The sequence below is a fragment of the Dendrobates tinctorius genome, unplaced genomic scaffold (assembly GCF_039654945.1).
Source record: "Dendrobates tinctorius isolate UK_male_01 unplaced genomic scaffold, ASM3965494v1 ptg000077l, whole genome shotgun sequence".
NCBI classification, from domain to species: Eukaryota; Metazoa; Chordata; class Amphibia; order Anura; family Dendrobatidae; genus Dendrobates; species Dendrobates tinctorius.
In genome coordinates this window covers 4,579,741-4,594,314 of record NW_027361745.1, presented here as the reverse complement: position 1 = coordinate 4,594,314, position 14,574 = coordinate 4,579,741, and the positions used below count along the sequence as shown (strand labels likewise).

Sequence of the window (14,574 nt, the reverse complement as noted above, 5' to 3'; positions counted from 1 at the left end):
GCAAATTCGGCCAAGGGCAAAAATGAAACCCAATCATCCTGATCAGCAGAAATAAAACATCTCAAATAAGACTCCAAAGTATGGTTTGTTCTCTCCGTCTGCCCATTGGTCTGAGGGTGAAACGCAGAGGAGAAGGACAACTGAATTCCCAGCCTGGAACAGAAAGTCCTCCAAAATCTAGAAACAAACTGAACTCCTCTGTCAGACACAATGTTCTCAGGAATCCCATGCAAGCGAACCACCTGTTGCAAAAACAAGGGCACCAACTCTGAGGAAGATGGCAACTTAGGGAAGGGAGTGGTACAAGATGGACCATCTTAGAGAATCTATCACAAATCACCCAAATAACAGTCATTCTCTGAGAGACAGGCATATCAGAAATAAAATCCATTGAAATATGGGTCCACGGCCTCCTGGGCACCGGCAAAGGCATCAACAACCCACTAGAGCGAGAACAAGGTTTAGAATGGGAGCAAGTCCCACAGGACTGCACAAAATTCCTGACATCACGAGACAAGGCGGGCCACCAAAAGACCGACTCACCAAATCTCTAGTACCAAAAATACCTGGATGACCAGCCAATGCGGAGCAATGAACTTCAGACATTACTCTCTTCCTCCACTGGTCAGGAACATACAATTTTCCAATCGGACAATGCTCAGGTTTGTCCTCCTGAAACTCTTCCAGAGCACGTCTCAAATCGGGCGAGATGGCAGAAAGAACTACCCCCTCACCAAAGATGGTAGCAGGCGTGGTCACAATAGGAGAATCGGCAAGGAAACTCCTAGAGAGGGCGTCTGCCTTGACATTCTTAGTGCCCGAAAGAAAAGAGACCACAAAATCAAAACATGTGAAAAAGAAGGCCCACCTAGCCTGTGTAGGATTCAAGCGTTTGGCCGAATCAAGGTAAATCAAATTCTTGTGGTCAGTAAGGACCATGACTTGATGTTTAACTCCCTCCAACCAATGTCTCCACTCCTAAAATGCCCATTTCATGGCCAACAGTTCCCGATTCCCCACATCATAGTTGTGTTTGGATGGGGAGAACTTTCGGGAAAAGAAAGCACAGAGATTCATTTTAGATGCTACCGGATCTTTTTGGGACAAAACAGCTCCTGCACCAATCTCTGAAGCGTCCACCTCTACCTGAAACGGGAGTGAAACATCAGATTGCCGCAAAACTGGAGCAGAAGTGAATCTTCGCTTCAGCTCCTGAAAGTAAGAAACAGCCTCTGGAGACCAATTCAGCACATCAGCACCCTTCTTAGCCCTCCGTCAGGCGCAATAGATCTGACAGGCACACAGTAATTAGTTTCACTTCTCTCTCCTTGCCCACTTATCAGAAAACCCCACCCCTCCTAGTTATCTCCTGACTCTACAGGCTCTGTGAAACCTGATATCACAGTGACTCAGCAGACCTTCTAGTGAGCAGATATCAACACTTTGGCTTCTCAGGCACATTGCGCCTGATTTCAACACAAATTGAAAGGTTAGTATTTTCTTTTTTTATTCATCACGATTGTGTATTTAGCTTGTTTTATGAAGGATTAATGCTAAGTTAGTGTACATAAGTACTGTTTTCTTAGACAAAATGAGGGTGGCTTCTAAGGCACATTGCGCCCTAACACATACTCTTTCTCTCTTGCTTCAGATTTTCTGCTGCAATGGCCAGAAAACAGTATGATTCATCTAAACCCCTTCATTTAGAAGAAATGAAGACTTTTTTTGTTAGAAGATGATGAGGAAGAACCAGCAGTAACTGAGGATTTAGAGGAATCTAGTGACATTTCATCTGAAGATGAGGTAGCAGAATGTAACACTGATTCTGGAACAGAGCAGGATGGTGATGACACTGATACAGAGGAAACAGACACAGATCTAGCTTATTATTTGGGCAAAGATAAAAATACAAAGGACGTCCCAAGGACGTTCCAGAACAAACACCGACTCTACCACCTTCTAAAAGACGCAGTTGTACTACCTGCTCATTTGTATCTGGTTTCAGAAGGCTTTCTAAATATGACTGCAAAATATGTAAAGAATCAATCTGCCTTTCCCATGCAACTTTCGTCTGCCAGCCTTGCTTTTCTAAGTGCACCTGTGCTGCTTCTGCTGCAATTGAAACCACTGAAGATGAGTAGAAAATAATTAAGTAACATCTAAGTGCAATATCCTTTAAGTTTTTTTCCATAATTTTATATTTAAGCAATAGTTAAGTAAAGATAACTGGAGCCTATTTGGCGGTACTACCGAAAAGTGGTACTTTTAGTTTTAATAAGTTTATGGTTAATAAATGTTTTTTTTTGCATCTGATTTGGTGTAATCTCTTTTAATACATTGCTATGAAGGTCACTGACTACTTCTATAGTCCTGAAATTGAAATATGTAGCTACTATAGGTGGTTTTCTGACCTGTGCTTGTCAGGCACATTGCGCATGAACTGAGGAGAATCTATATTGCGCCTGACGGAGGCTTAGTCAAATCAGTCAATGGTTTGGCAATATCAGAAAAATTAGCTATAAATTTACGATAAAAATTAGCAAAACCCAAAAACTTCTGGAGGGCCTTCAAAGAAGTGGGCTGAACCCAATAATAAAAGGCCTGTACCTTGTCCGGGTCTATTTCATTAGTTGACGGAGACAAAATAAATCCCAAAAATGAAATCCTCTGTACACCAAAAACGCATTTCGATCCCTTAACATACAGAGAATTCTCCCTCAAAATCCGGAACACAGTCCGAACATGTTCCACATGAGAGTCCCAATCCCTGGAAAATATCAAAATATCATCCAGATAGATGATCAAAAATTTAGCCACAAAGTCCCGGAAAATATCATTCATGAAGCACTGGAAGACAGAAGGGGCATTAGTCAGCCCAAAAGGCATAACCAGGTACTCAAAATGTCCCTCCGGACTATAAAACGCCGTCTTCCATTCATCCCCATGCTTAATGCGAATAAGATTATATCCCCCTCCTGAGGTCAAGCTTGGTAAACCAGCAAGCACCTTTATCTCTGGAGAATAGATCAGAAATCAGGGGTAACAGATACTGATATTTAACAGTAATTTTGTTGAGGGCACGATAGTCAATACAAGGCCTTAATGAACCATCTTTCTTGGCCACAAATAGAAACCCAGCACCCAAGGGTGAAGAGGATGGTCTAATATTACCCTTCTCCAACGACTTCTTAATATAAGATCGCATAGCCTTGTGCTCGGGTACAGATAAATTGAAAAGTCGACCCTTGTGAAATTTACACCCAGGGCTCAACTCAATTGCACAGTCATAACTCCTATGAGGAGGCAAAGACGCAGACTCATTCTCACTAAATACATCATAAAAATCAGCCAAATAGTCAGGAACATCATGCGACTGGGGAAAGGTGGAGAAAACAGGAGTGTCACCAAGAGCACACCGACAACCCCAACTCACCACAGACTCAGATTTCCCATCCAAAACTGGATTATGGATTTGCAACCAGGGAAATCCCAGAAAAATGGTATCATGCAAATTATGCAACACCAAAAATCTGCAATTTTCTTGATGGTCTGGGGTGACCCGCATTACCACCTGGGTCCAAAACTGAGGTTTATTCTTCGCCAAAGGAGTAGCATCAATACCCCTCAAAGGGATAAGCATCTGCAGAGGTGTCATAGGAAACCCACAACATTTAGCAAAATCCAAGTCCATCAGGTTCAGAGCCGCTCCCGAATCCCCAAATCCTTAGCGGAAAATGTGGACAGGGAGCAGATCAGAGTAATTGCCAGAAGAAACTTAGGTTGAACACCACCAACAGCAAATGTGTGTGCAAAACATTTCTCTCGTTTAGGGCAGACAGAAATCATATGAGAGGCATCTCCACAGAAAAAAAACAGCTTATTACGCCTTCTGAACTCCTGACGTTGCGCCCTAGACAAAACTCTATCACATTGCATAGGTTCAGACATTTGTTCAACAGGTGGCAACATTTCTCTTGTACTTTTATGTTCACGTAAACCTCCGATTAACCTGAATGGCTAATGACATAGAATCATCAAGACCAGAGGGAACAGGAAATCCCACCATACTATCTTTTACGGCTTCTGACAAACCCTTCCGAAAGAGAGCTGCCAAGGCACCATCATTCCAGGTAGTAAGGACCGCCCACTTTCAGAATTTTTGACAGTATAACTCTGCAGAATCCTGACCCTGGCTCAATGCCAACAGGGCTTTCTCAGCTTGATCAATAGTATTAGGTTCATCATACAACAACCCCAAGGCTTGAAAAAATGCGTCCACATTAGTTAGAATAGGATCATCAGGTGTCAAAGAAAATGCCCAATCCTGGGGATCGCCGCGCAGCAAAGAGATGACAATTTTAACCTGCTGTGCAGAGCTCCCCGAGGAGTTAGACTTCAAGGCAAGAAAAAATTTACAATTATTCTTAAAATTCAAAAATTTAGACCGATCCCCAAAAAACACATCAGGAGTAGGAATCTTTGGTTCAGCAGCATGTGAATGAGCAAGATAGGTGGAAATTCCCCGCACTTCAGCAGCCAGCTGCTCCACACAATCAGACAATTGATTAATCTCCAATAAGAAAATTCCTCCTATGGCCCCAGAGAAAAAGAGGAAAAAATATACATTAAAAAAAAATTCTGACACTTTTTTTTTAAAATTCTTTCCTGCTATTGAGTACCCTAGAATCTGTGGTATGGCTGGTGATTCTGTTATGAATGAGTCACCGGAGGAGGAAAAAACAAAAATACAAGCTAAGTCCAGAAAACCGGAGAGGTTGGTAGCTAGCGGATTGCAGACCCCTGATCCTATTCACAACAACTAACAGTAGCCGTGGGGTGTTCCTACGGTGGTCCTAGACACCTCGTTCACAGCTGGAGAACTAAATAAACCTAAAGAAAGAAAGGGGAAATCTAAACTGACCTCAGTGATCCGCTCCCCCGTGCACCAACCTCAATGATCTGCTCCCCCATGCACCGACCTCAGTGATCCACTCTCCCGTGCACCAACCTCAGTGACCCGCTCCCCCGTGCACCAACATCAGTGATCCGCTCCCCCGTGCACCGACTTCAGTGACCCACTCCCCCATGCACCAACCTCAGTGATGCGCTCCCCTGTGCACCGACCTTCAACAAACCCTCCTGTGTTATGAATGAGTCACCGGAGGAGGAAAAAAACAAAAATGCAAGCTAAGTCCACAAAACCGGAGAGGTTGGTAGCTAGCGGATTGCAGACCCCTGATCCTATTCATAACAACTAACAGTAGCCGTGGGGTGTTCCTACGGTGGTCCTAGACACCTCGTCCATAGCCGGAGAACTAAATAAACCTAAAGAAAGAAAGGGGAAATCTAAACTGCCCCAGAGCAGACCCAAAAGCAATAGACAGCCCCCAACATGTATTGACGATGAAAATAGATGAAAACACAAACACAGACAGAAAGACAGGCTGAGCAAACGATGGGGCCCACACTAACTAGACAGGACAGGAAAGAAAAGCAACTGTCTGCAATCACGCAAAAACCCTGCCAAAAATAATGTCGAACACATCTGATAGAAAAGGCCCTGAAGTCACTAGACTTCAAAATCACTATAACAGCACTCAGGTATATTCTGAAAACAGAGCAAAGAGATCAACTGATCAGAGACAAAAATGGAGTTCAGCCAGTCCCAACCAGGGCTGGCTGAACACAAACACTAAGTAAACCAGACAAAATCTCATGGAAAAATAGCAGAGCAAAAACTTAGTTTTAGTAGACAGGACTAAACTGGAGGCCAGAGCTCAGAGCAGAGAGGATCACCAGCAACCCAGCAGGGCGTCGGCGGCCTTATATCCACTCAGAGATTCCGGATGTCCAATCACACTCCACCTGTTCAGATGACAGGTTTTTCCCATCCAAATCAATTTCACTACCTCCTTTCACCAGCAGAGGGAGTTCATCAGACATCAAAGGTGAAGGAGAAAATGAGCTCATAACACTTGGATATACTAATAGATTACAGACTGAACATGAGTCGACAGTGTGATGCAGCAGCAAAAAATGTAAATGCAATTCTAAGATGTATTAACAGAAGCATACAGTCTAGATCACGTGAAGTCATTATTGCCTTCGACCTCATCTGGAATACTGTGTCCAGTTTTGGGCGCCACATTTTAAAAAAGACAACAAACTGGAGCAAGTTCAGAAAAGAGCAACCAGAATGGTGACCGGTCTGCAAACCCTGTCTTATATGATTCTATGATTACAAGCCAGTCCCCTGATGATTATGAATGAAACGCGTTGGGACACCACCTGAGTTAGAGTGCAGGGCATGTTTAGCACAGGGATAGTTGTGGACTGCCCATGTCAGTGTGGGAGTCTGAGGAATGGGCCATTGTTAGCCCCATAGGGACAGACAGGATATTGTCCGTTCCACAAATTGACTGAGGATCAATCTACAACACAAGATTTACTACTCCCCCTCCATACGGTCATCTGATTGGGTGAGAATGTTCCATTTATTTTCTTCTCACAATTGTTTTCTCTATATTTGACCATTACTGGCAGTGACATCATGCTGCCACATATGTTATACTCCTCTGATTCCATGCAGCCAGGATTATACTGCCGGTATTTGGTGACTAGGCGCAATCTATCGGAGCACAGGTTTTTCCCTCATGACAGTATTTCTTGTATTCATATAGATTCTGATCCCGGCTACTGCAGGTTGAATCCTTTTTATCCTGGGTTGGGGTTTTTCCCGCAGTTGTTGTCTCATTGACCATAATCTACCGTGAATAAAACCCCACCTTTTTGCACATTAATAGGTGGCACTTATTGTTTCTACATTTTAATAGGTACATTAATAGCGCCATAGCTTGCCGAATAAGCAGGGACCTGATCACATTCGCTCATCTCCACTCTCTATCCCTATTCCCATCACTTGGGCTCCTACATTCTCCATCTTGCTTTTATCTTTATTTTCTGTTTTTTGGGGTTTATGATTTTCATTTTGGATTTGTTCTGTCAGACTAAAACAGAAATACAGGTAATGAATTACAAAGTAAGAAAATTATGTAGATAAATTCAGTATGTAAAATATATTATGCAGGATTCATATTGATGGTTAGGGGAATGACAGAGGCCGTGTATGATCACATCTGTAATATAACGCTTCTCACCTCTGCGTGTTTCCATGTTATAGACTGGGTGCTCATGTAAAGCTCTTGGCCACTGACCGCCCATGGTGTAAAATGTCCTACTTCAATATTTTGTGCAGCCTTATGACCGGTATTATAAGTAAATCTCCAGTTTGTTATCATATATGAATGTTCGGCTTCCCCTTGTTCATTAAAGTAATTTATAGGCTTCGCTGTATCCGGTGAATTCTTCGTCATTTGGATGAAGCGCTGTAACTTCCGTGTGTATTGTAGAAATCCCGGTGTGGAATTTTCTTGATATTTGTCTTCTATGAATAAGAACATTTCATGTAGAGCTTTAGCCAGAACTTCTACTGCGTAATATAATCTCGGAGAAAACCCTGATGAGAGGTAATTCCTCATACTTGGCACAGTAAACTCAAACGATCCATTATCATAGTTCTCATAGTTCTCTGTCCACTCGACTGTAATGAAGGAATCTTTATCTCCATCATCTAATATAGAATCTATTGTTTTCCAAAAGTCCTCATCTTTGGTTATAATGGAAATTTTCCTGTAGTTTTTCACAAAGTCTTCCACACCAGGAAAAGGTTGTGATGAAATGTCCACTGCTAGACTTCCGTTCAATAATGGAAAGTCTTCATCTATGATGACGTAATTGGAGACCCAGAATGGTGGAAAGATGAAAGTTTTGTCAATAAACAGAGAAGCTAAATCCTTTATTATATTAACTTCATAAGAGTAGGTCCCACAAATGATAATGATACTGACTTCTGGATGCTTAGAAGCAGCTGAAATACCATTCAAATCTTTATTGCCTTTAAGTTTCATGGTGAAGGCCACACAGATCCCATGTTCTCTCATGAGTTTTGTTAGTGTCTGCAGCTCATTCTCTCCATTATCATCATCTGATACTAAAATCCCAACCCAGGTCCAGCCAAAATGCTTCAGCAATTTGGTGATTACCATATAGTGGATGTGGTGATTTTGGACTGTACTGAAAACATGTGGATAGAGGCGTCTGTCAGATAATGAGCGATCGGTGGCTCCATAACTGATCTGCAAAACACAAAAAACATTTTGGGGACGACTGATTAATGTGCTGGAAAAACACCTTCATAAGCCGCAATATTTTTAAGCAAAAAGGCAATTTGTAGCGATGATCGAATTGTGAAATATTCCAATTTGGAAATATTGTAACAAATAATTTCTAATATCAGGGTCCTCGTACCAAATGAATCCAATACAAGTCATTGAAAAGCCCATTATTTTTCTGCTGGACCCAACAAACAGGTCTGGGGTCCTGAGAAAAAAGCTGAAATGGATGGAAAGAGCGAAAACTAAATGGGAGCAGCATGGAGACGATGCCGCAGGCCTTTCTGACTCACATATGGGATCTGGGAATAACGTCAGACTATTCAGCCGGTTTAATGGATTTTAAACAAGACCTACCAAACCAAAAGTATTTTTTAAAGGAAAAAAATGCTAAGAAACAATATTTCATTCACATTTACATGTTTATAGTGCAAAATAAAAAAAAAAATATATACATATATATCTCTTCTTTTGCACATGTTCACACGGAGCATTTTGTCTTTATTTTTTAATTTAACATACAGTATGTGAGGGCTCTCACTCCTACATTTGGGAGGACCCTCCTTCATGCCAGATACTTAGCAATAAAGTGGATTACATATTCCCCATCCATATACAATGCCAGATAAAACATGCCCATTTGAATTTCGGGCTTTGCCTGCCACCACCACCATGTCCACCGCCATGTAATTATGCGGCGCTCACTGACAATTAGCAGAGCGCCAGTTGGTGCAGTGAAACATGAGTTTGGTAAAGTCCCTCAGGTGGCCCTGTATCATACATTTGGGAGATTTCTTACTCCTACATTCAGGAGGTCCCTCCCTTATGCCAAATAGTGACCAGATAGCAGAATCCATATTCCACATCACTTTACAATGCCAGATAAAAGCCAGTTTGAATTTTGGCCTTCACCCACCACCACCATGTCCCCCACCATGTCATTATGCGGCGCTCACTGACAAATAGCAGAGGGTCACCATGTGTTGTGAAACCTGCGTTTTGTGAGCTCCACAGCACATTTTGGCTCCCGGATCCCAATGGAGCCGCTGTCATAGCGGGTGAAGCCGCTGTAAGGTGAATATAATACAGGAGTTGGGGAGCTGTGTGATCAATGTCAGGAAATTGGATTCTACCAGACACCAAAAGCATTAGAATTAAATTCTGAATCCAGTGTAACAAGCGAGGGCCGGTATTGTGCTCAGTCTGTCAGGCCTGAGACCCATGTCAGGAACATGGACAAGCCTCATGTTACTTGGAAGCAGCCTCCTCTAGGGAAATAGCCAGGAGAGCCATTGACCAATCTGCACAAGACCAAGCACTTCTTCTGGAAACTTCCCAGCCAGGCAGAATGTATATGTTTCATGGTACTGAGTAACAATGGAGTAATTCCAGGATATGTCCCAGAGAGTGATGAGGTCTGTGGAGTGTATTACTCAGGTGACAGGCCGTGCTGCAGAGCTCAGGTAAAGGCCTTAGCGTGGCAATGACCAAGGTCCAATATGTGTAAGGCTGCGGCCTGAATAGGTCTGTGGAGCGTATTAACCCAGTCTCTTAGATGTGGTTAAAATGTACAGAAACGTCAATACCCCACACCATTTTATGTAAGGATCCACATTTATAAAATGTAAGGGAAATGATAGTTTAATAAAGAGACACAAGTCTCATTTAGATGCCTGGGAAAGTCAGCAATGGTCTTTGTCCAGCACCGGACAATGTAAAGTGCTAATGAATATGTATGCCCTATCTAACTAACAAATTATGAAGAGACATATATGCTGACAAGGGACAACTGATCAGCTGCTCTGGGACAATGAACTGGACTCTTCCTGGGGGAACTGTTTAGCACTTGCGATTAATATTATGGGTAAGCTCATTTGATGGTTTTTGATGATTGTGTCTGCACTATGCACTTTATGCTCACTATATGCACTTTTCCTTAGCCATTGCTTAAATTATATGACCTAGATGGGTGGAGCTATAACTGTTGACATAGTTCCAATTACCTTGTAGTCTTCCCCTAACAGCTATCCTCTGGGGGGGTTTGTAGTGGAATCTTGCCTTGTGGTATTTATTGCCTGTTATACATGTTAAATTTAATGAATAAAAATTGTTGATTATTTCTAAATATTGAAGTCAGCACTCCAATTCTTTTGTTATTCACTATTGTGGAGTTTCTTCTTATGATAATTTTGTAATAATTATCTAATATACAGCTATGAGATTTGCTAATCTATGTTTGGCTGTTTTGTTTGTCTGTGTGTATCAGCTAACGATAATAAAAAAGTATAATAATAGAATATATAGAAATTGAGAGAAGAAATTTGACCATAGCACAATGTACAAAGGTTTCCAAAAAGGGCTCTGTATCTTACACGCTGAAGAGAACATGATGGGGACCTCACAATACATTTTGCAGTTATTACAATAGGTAGAAATAGGGAGAACAAGTTTCACCATTTCTCAATGTGCAAAGGTTTAAAAAACTAGCCAAGGGGTCTCTCTCAGACCAGCTGAAAGACGCCGCGATGGGGACATCACAATACACAGCAGTTATTACAAGAGGTAGAGATAGAGAGTAGTGATGAGTAGAGATGAGCGACTTTGACTTTTTTCGGGTCAAGTCGGGTTTCATGAAATCTGACTTTCTCAAAAGTCGGGTCGAACGAAATCGGCCGATTTTTGTGAAAAGTCGAAGGCCGACTGAAACACGAAATCCAATGTAAGTCAATGGGAAAGAAAATGTCGGCAGTGAGTGGAGGACAGAAAACACACCTACAGTGCCCATTTTAATGCCAAAAACATCAATTCTTATTCCTTAAGCTTGTCAACCTTAATTTACTTTATAATAATAGTTAGGCATTGAAAACTGGGGATTATTTGGCTAAAGTTGTAGGGGGGTAGTGCTGGCTCCAGATTTTCGTAGGCCCAGGGCCATAGAGTGTCACTGGGCTCCTTTAACACGTGACACAGTTCATGATCATTTGACACGGCAGAGAAATAGCGGTATAGTACAATGAAAAATACTTCACTTCTTACATCTCATGACTGATATCCATTTTAAATTCTCCAATAGCTTCAAAAACAGACAGTATATTTCTCCATACAGTATTATGGCCACCACATAGTGCGCTATACAGAGTAATGAGGCCCATATATTTCTCCATACAGAATCATTGGTCCCATATAATGTTCGATACAGTATATGATGAGCTCCACATAATGCTACAGTATATGTTGGTCCCCATGGATGAAGCTCCACTATCCTATGGGCCCAAATAATGCTCCATATATAATGGGCCCCATTTCTAATGCTCCAGTGTATAATGGGCCCTGTAAATGCAGCTCCAGTGACTGATGTCCACCTTTGGAATGCTCCAGTGTATGGTGGGCCCCAGATATCATTCTCCAGAGTATCGTGCTCCCCAAAAATTGTTCCCAACCTTTAAAACGATTAAATAAGTCTCCTCACTAGGGAATCCCTGTACTAGTCTGGACTCCTCGTCGTCCCCATCTTCCCTCTCTCTGCACTTGGACTGTTTAGGCAGAGGGAGTACAGACGTGAGGTCATCGCGCTCTCTGACCAGAATGTCACTGTCAGGAAACGAGGAAGACGTCACGGCGGAGGAGCAAGGAGAGGTAAGAATTTCAACTTTGTAAGTGCTGCAATCCTTACCAAGCTGGGGGGGCCCACTCGTTAGTGACGGCACTGGCACAGGGCCCCTCATGGTACGGCGGTGTGTCTGACGGCGTGTGTCTGATGGTGGGTGGGCCCTCTCCCACCCTCCCACCGGCAGAGACACTTTTGCGTACTATGAGGGGTCCTGTGCCAGTGCCGTCACCAATGAGTATGCCCCCTCACCTGCTCAATGAACCTGCACTTTCATCTGCACCTTCCTCTTTGTCACCGTGAAAGGTGGTATAGTATGTGGGAAGGGGAACCTGAGTTTCATCAGGGTCATATTCTGGCTGTGTAGAGTGCGAGGGGAATGTAGTGGTCTGGGTCAATGTACCGGCAGAATCATCTAGCATTGGCTGGGCATCTGTGCACTTGTGGCGCCCTAAGGAGTACGTTCGCCACAGTGGCATTACCTTCCTCCTAGGGAGTGTGATGTCATGTTTGTGAGCAACGAAGGATCTCTCTAGCAGGTAAACCGATCGGGCGGCGTTATTCCCACGAGTCACGACCCTCCAAACAGCGTCCATGAAGGCAAAGTGTTTGGTTTCCGGGGCCAGTATGGTTGCAAAGCTGAACCTTAAAGGCATGTCCAGAAGGGCAGCACCAGGAGTGAAGCCTGTGGCTTAATTGGACTCAACACAGGCAACCTCAACCATCCAGCCACAGAAAAGATGCACACATTGCAACCTTAATTTCGTTAACGAACGAGACTCCGTCATGCCCCCGCGGTCCGCATCCAGCTTACTAGAGGGACACGCGAGACTCTGGCACGCGAGATCGGCCAATAACAGGTCTGTCATGCCATTACATGTCCGTGGCTGCATGCACACTACACTGAAAGTACCAGCGTGTGTCGCTTACAGGTGCAGATAACCCGCTGAACACCGTTAGTGATGGGAATCTGGGATTCCTATTCTTCTCCGCGAACGAGGACTTCCCAGTAAGCACAGGTCAAGCGGAATACCAGAAAAAAGGAAAAAATTAAGTGTCCAAACCACAGGTGTTGTAGCTTGCTTAACAGCTGGGCTCTTCTGCTGAGTAGCACACAGTTCTTACCTAAACAGGCGGCATAGCTTGGTTAACGGGTGGCCAACTCTGCTGAGTAGCATACATTTACTAGGCCCAAAGTATTAAGCGGTGTAAATGCATTAAAAAACTGGTTCTTTAATAAATAGGCAGCATAGCTTGGTTCACGAGTGGCCAACTCTGCTGAGTAGCAGACACAGTTACTAGGCTCAAAGTATTAAGTGGTGTAAATGCAGTCAAAAACTGGTTCTTTAATAAACAGGCGGCATAGCTCGGTTCACGGGTGGGCTCCTCTGCTGAGTAGCAGACACATTTAGTAGGCCCAAAAGGATTTTCATGACAATATGCGCTAAAAAATTATTAGAAGCACACATGGTGTAGCTCCTTCACAGGTGTACTACACCGCTGGCTACCAGACACAGCTACTATGCCGTGAAACTGTCTATTATCTTTGAAAACCATTATTAATGTGAAAATAAAGTGACGCTTTTGCTTAACGAAACTTTCTCGAACGGAAACTCAAACATTCGAATTTTAATCAAAGTATTATAGTTCGATGAACGGATCTAACACCGCCCAAAACAGCTAGAATTTGAACTTGGCTAACAGTTCCACTCAAACACCACTCATCTGTAATCAAGAGGCAGACTCAGATGGTCTCAGGCACAGTATGGATTCGACAAGATTGCAGAAAGTTGAGAAAAAGTACAGTATCACCTGATTAAAGGTATATATAGCATAGTTTACACATTAAAAATCTATGTCTATAGATCAGGAGGCAGATTCAGACGGTCTCAGGCCCAGTATGGATTCGACCAGATTGTACAAAGTAAAGAAAGGGTACAGTATCACTGGATAGCAGGTATATATAGAATAGTTTAAACATTTAAAATCTCCTTGTTCTCAGTATGGATTAGACAACAATCTAAAAAGTAGAAAAAAAGAAATGTATTTGAAGCGTACACCAGTATACACTTTTGGTGGTATTTTTAAATCTTCATATTTCTGTCTCAGTAAGACAGTCCAGACTCTCCGCAACAGGAAATGAGATGCATAAAAGTACAGACATAAAGTCTAGTGATTGCAGAAATGTAGGAATTGCTAATCACGGGAAGAACTCCCAGGAGAATTATCACAGGTGATGCTGACCCTCAATTACTTTGTGTGTGGAGACAGCGAAAACAGTTCTTTGTGAAGAAAGGGTTGCTGTGTCACAGTACCGTTGATGCCATCACCGTTACTCATCTTCAACAAATTTTGATCACAGGGAAAAATGTAGACATGGTCCTCACTGCCTATCATGATCTCTCATGTAACTTTGGAGTGCAAAGACAGAAGCCACAGGCTGTAGGTGATTCTATTGGATTGGCATGAGAGGACACATTTAAAAACGTCCTTTGTGGTATATCTCATTAAATGTCCTTGTGGGCTACTCTATGTAGGAGAAACCACACAGCCCATCAGGGACCGGATTTCCAAACACAAATCCACAATAAGGTGTAAAAACTTACTTCTGCCTATTCCATTCCACTTTATCACAGCAGGCCACAACATTGCCCAGTTAAAATTTCAAGTAATAGAGCAGGTCCATACACCACGCAGGGGAGGTAATCGCATTTTATTACTTAAAAGAAGAGAAGC

The 14,574-nt window shown here is 42.8% G+C and overlaps 1 protein-coding gene across 1 annotated transcript in view; it reads right to left on the bottom strand.

Moving 5' to 3' along the window:
- LOC141096662 (vomeronasal type-2 receptor 26-like) overlaps positions 1–14,574 on the bottom strand; it is a 244,634-nt gene that overhangs the window by 131,735 nt on the left and 98,325 nt on the right. Inside the window, exon 3 of the mRNA XM_073583375.1 lies at positions 7,158–8,195. Within this exon, the coding sequence (XP_073439476.1) occupies positions 7,158–8,195 (1,038 nt within the window). The remainder of the gene's footprint in view (positions 1–7,157; positions 8,196–14,574) is intronic.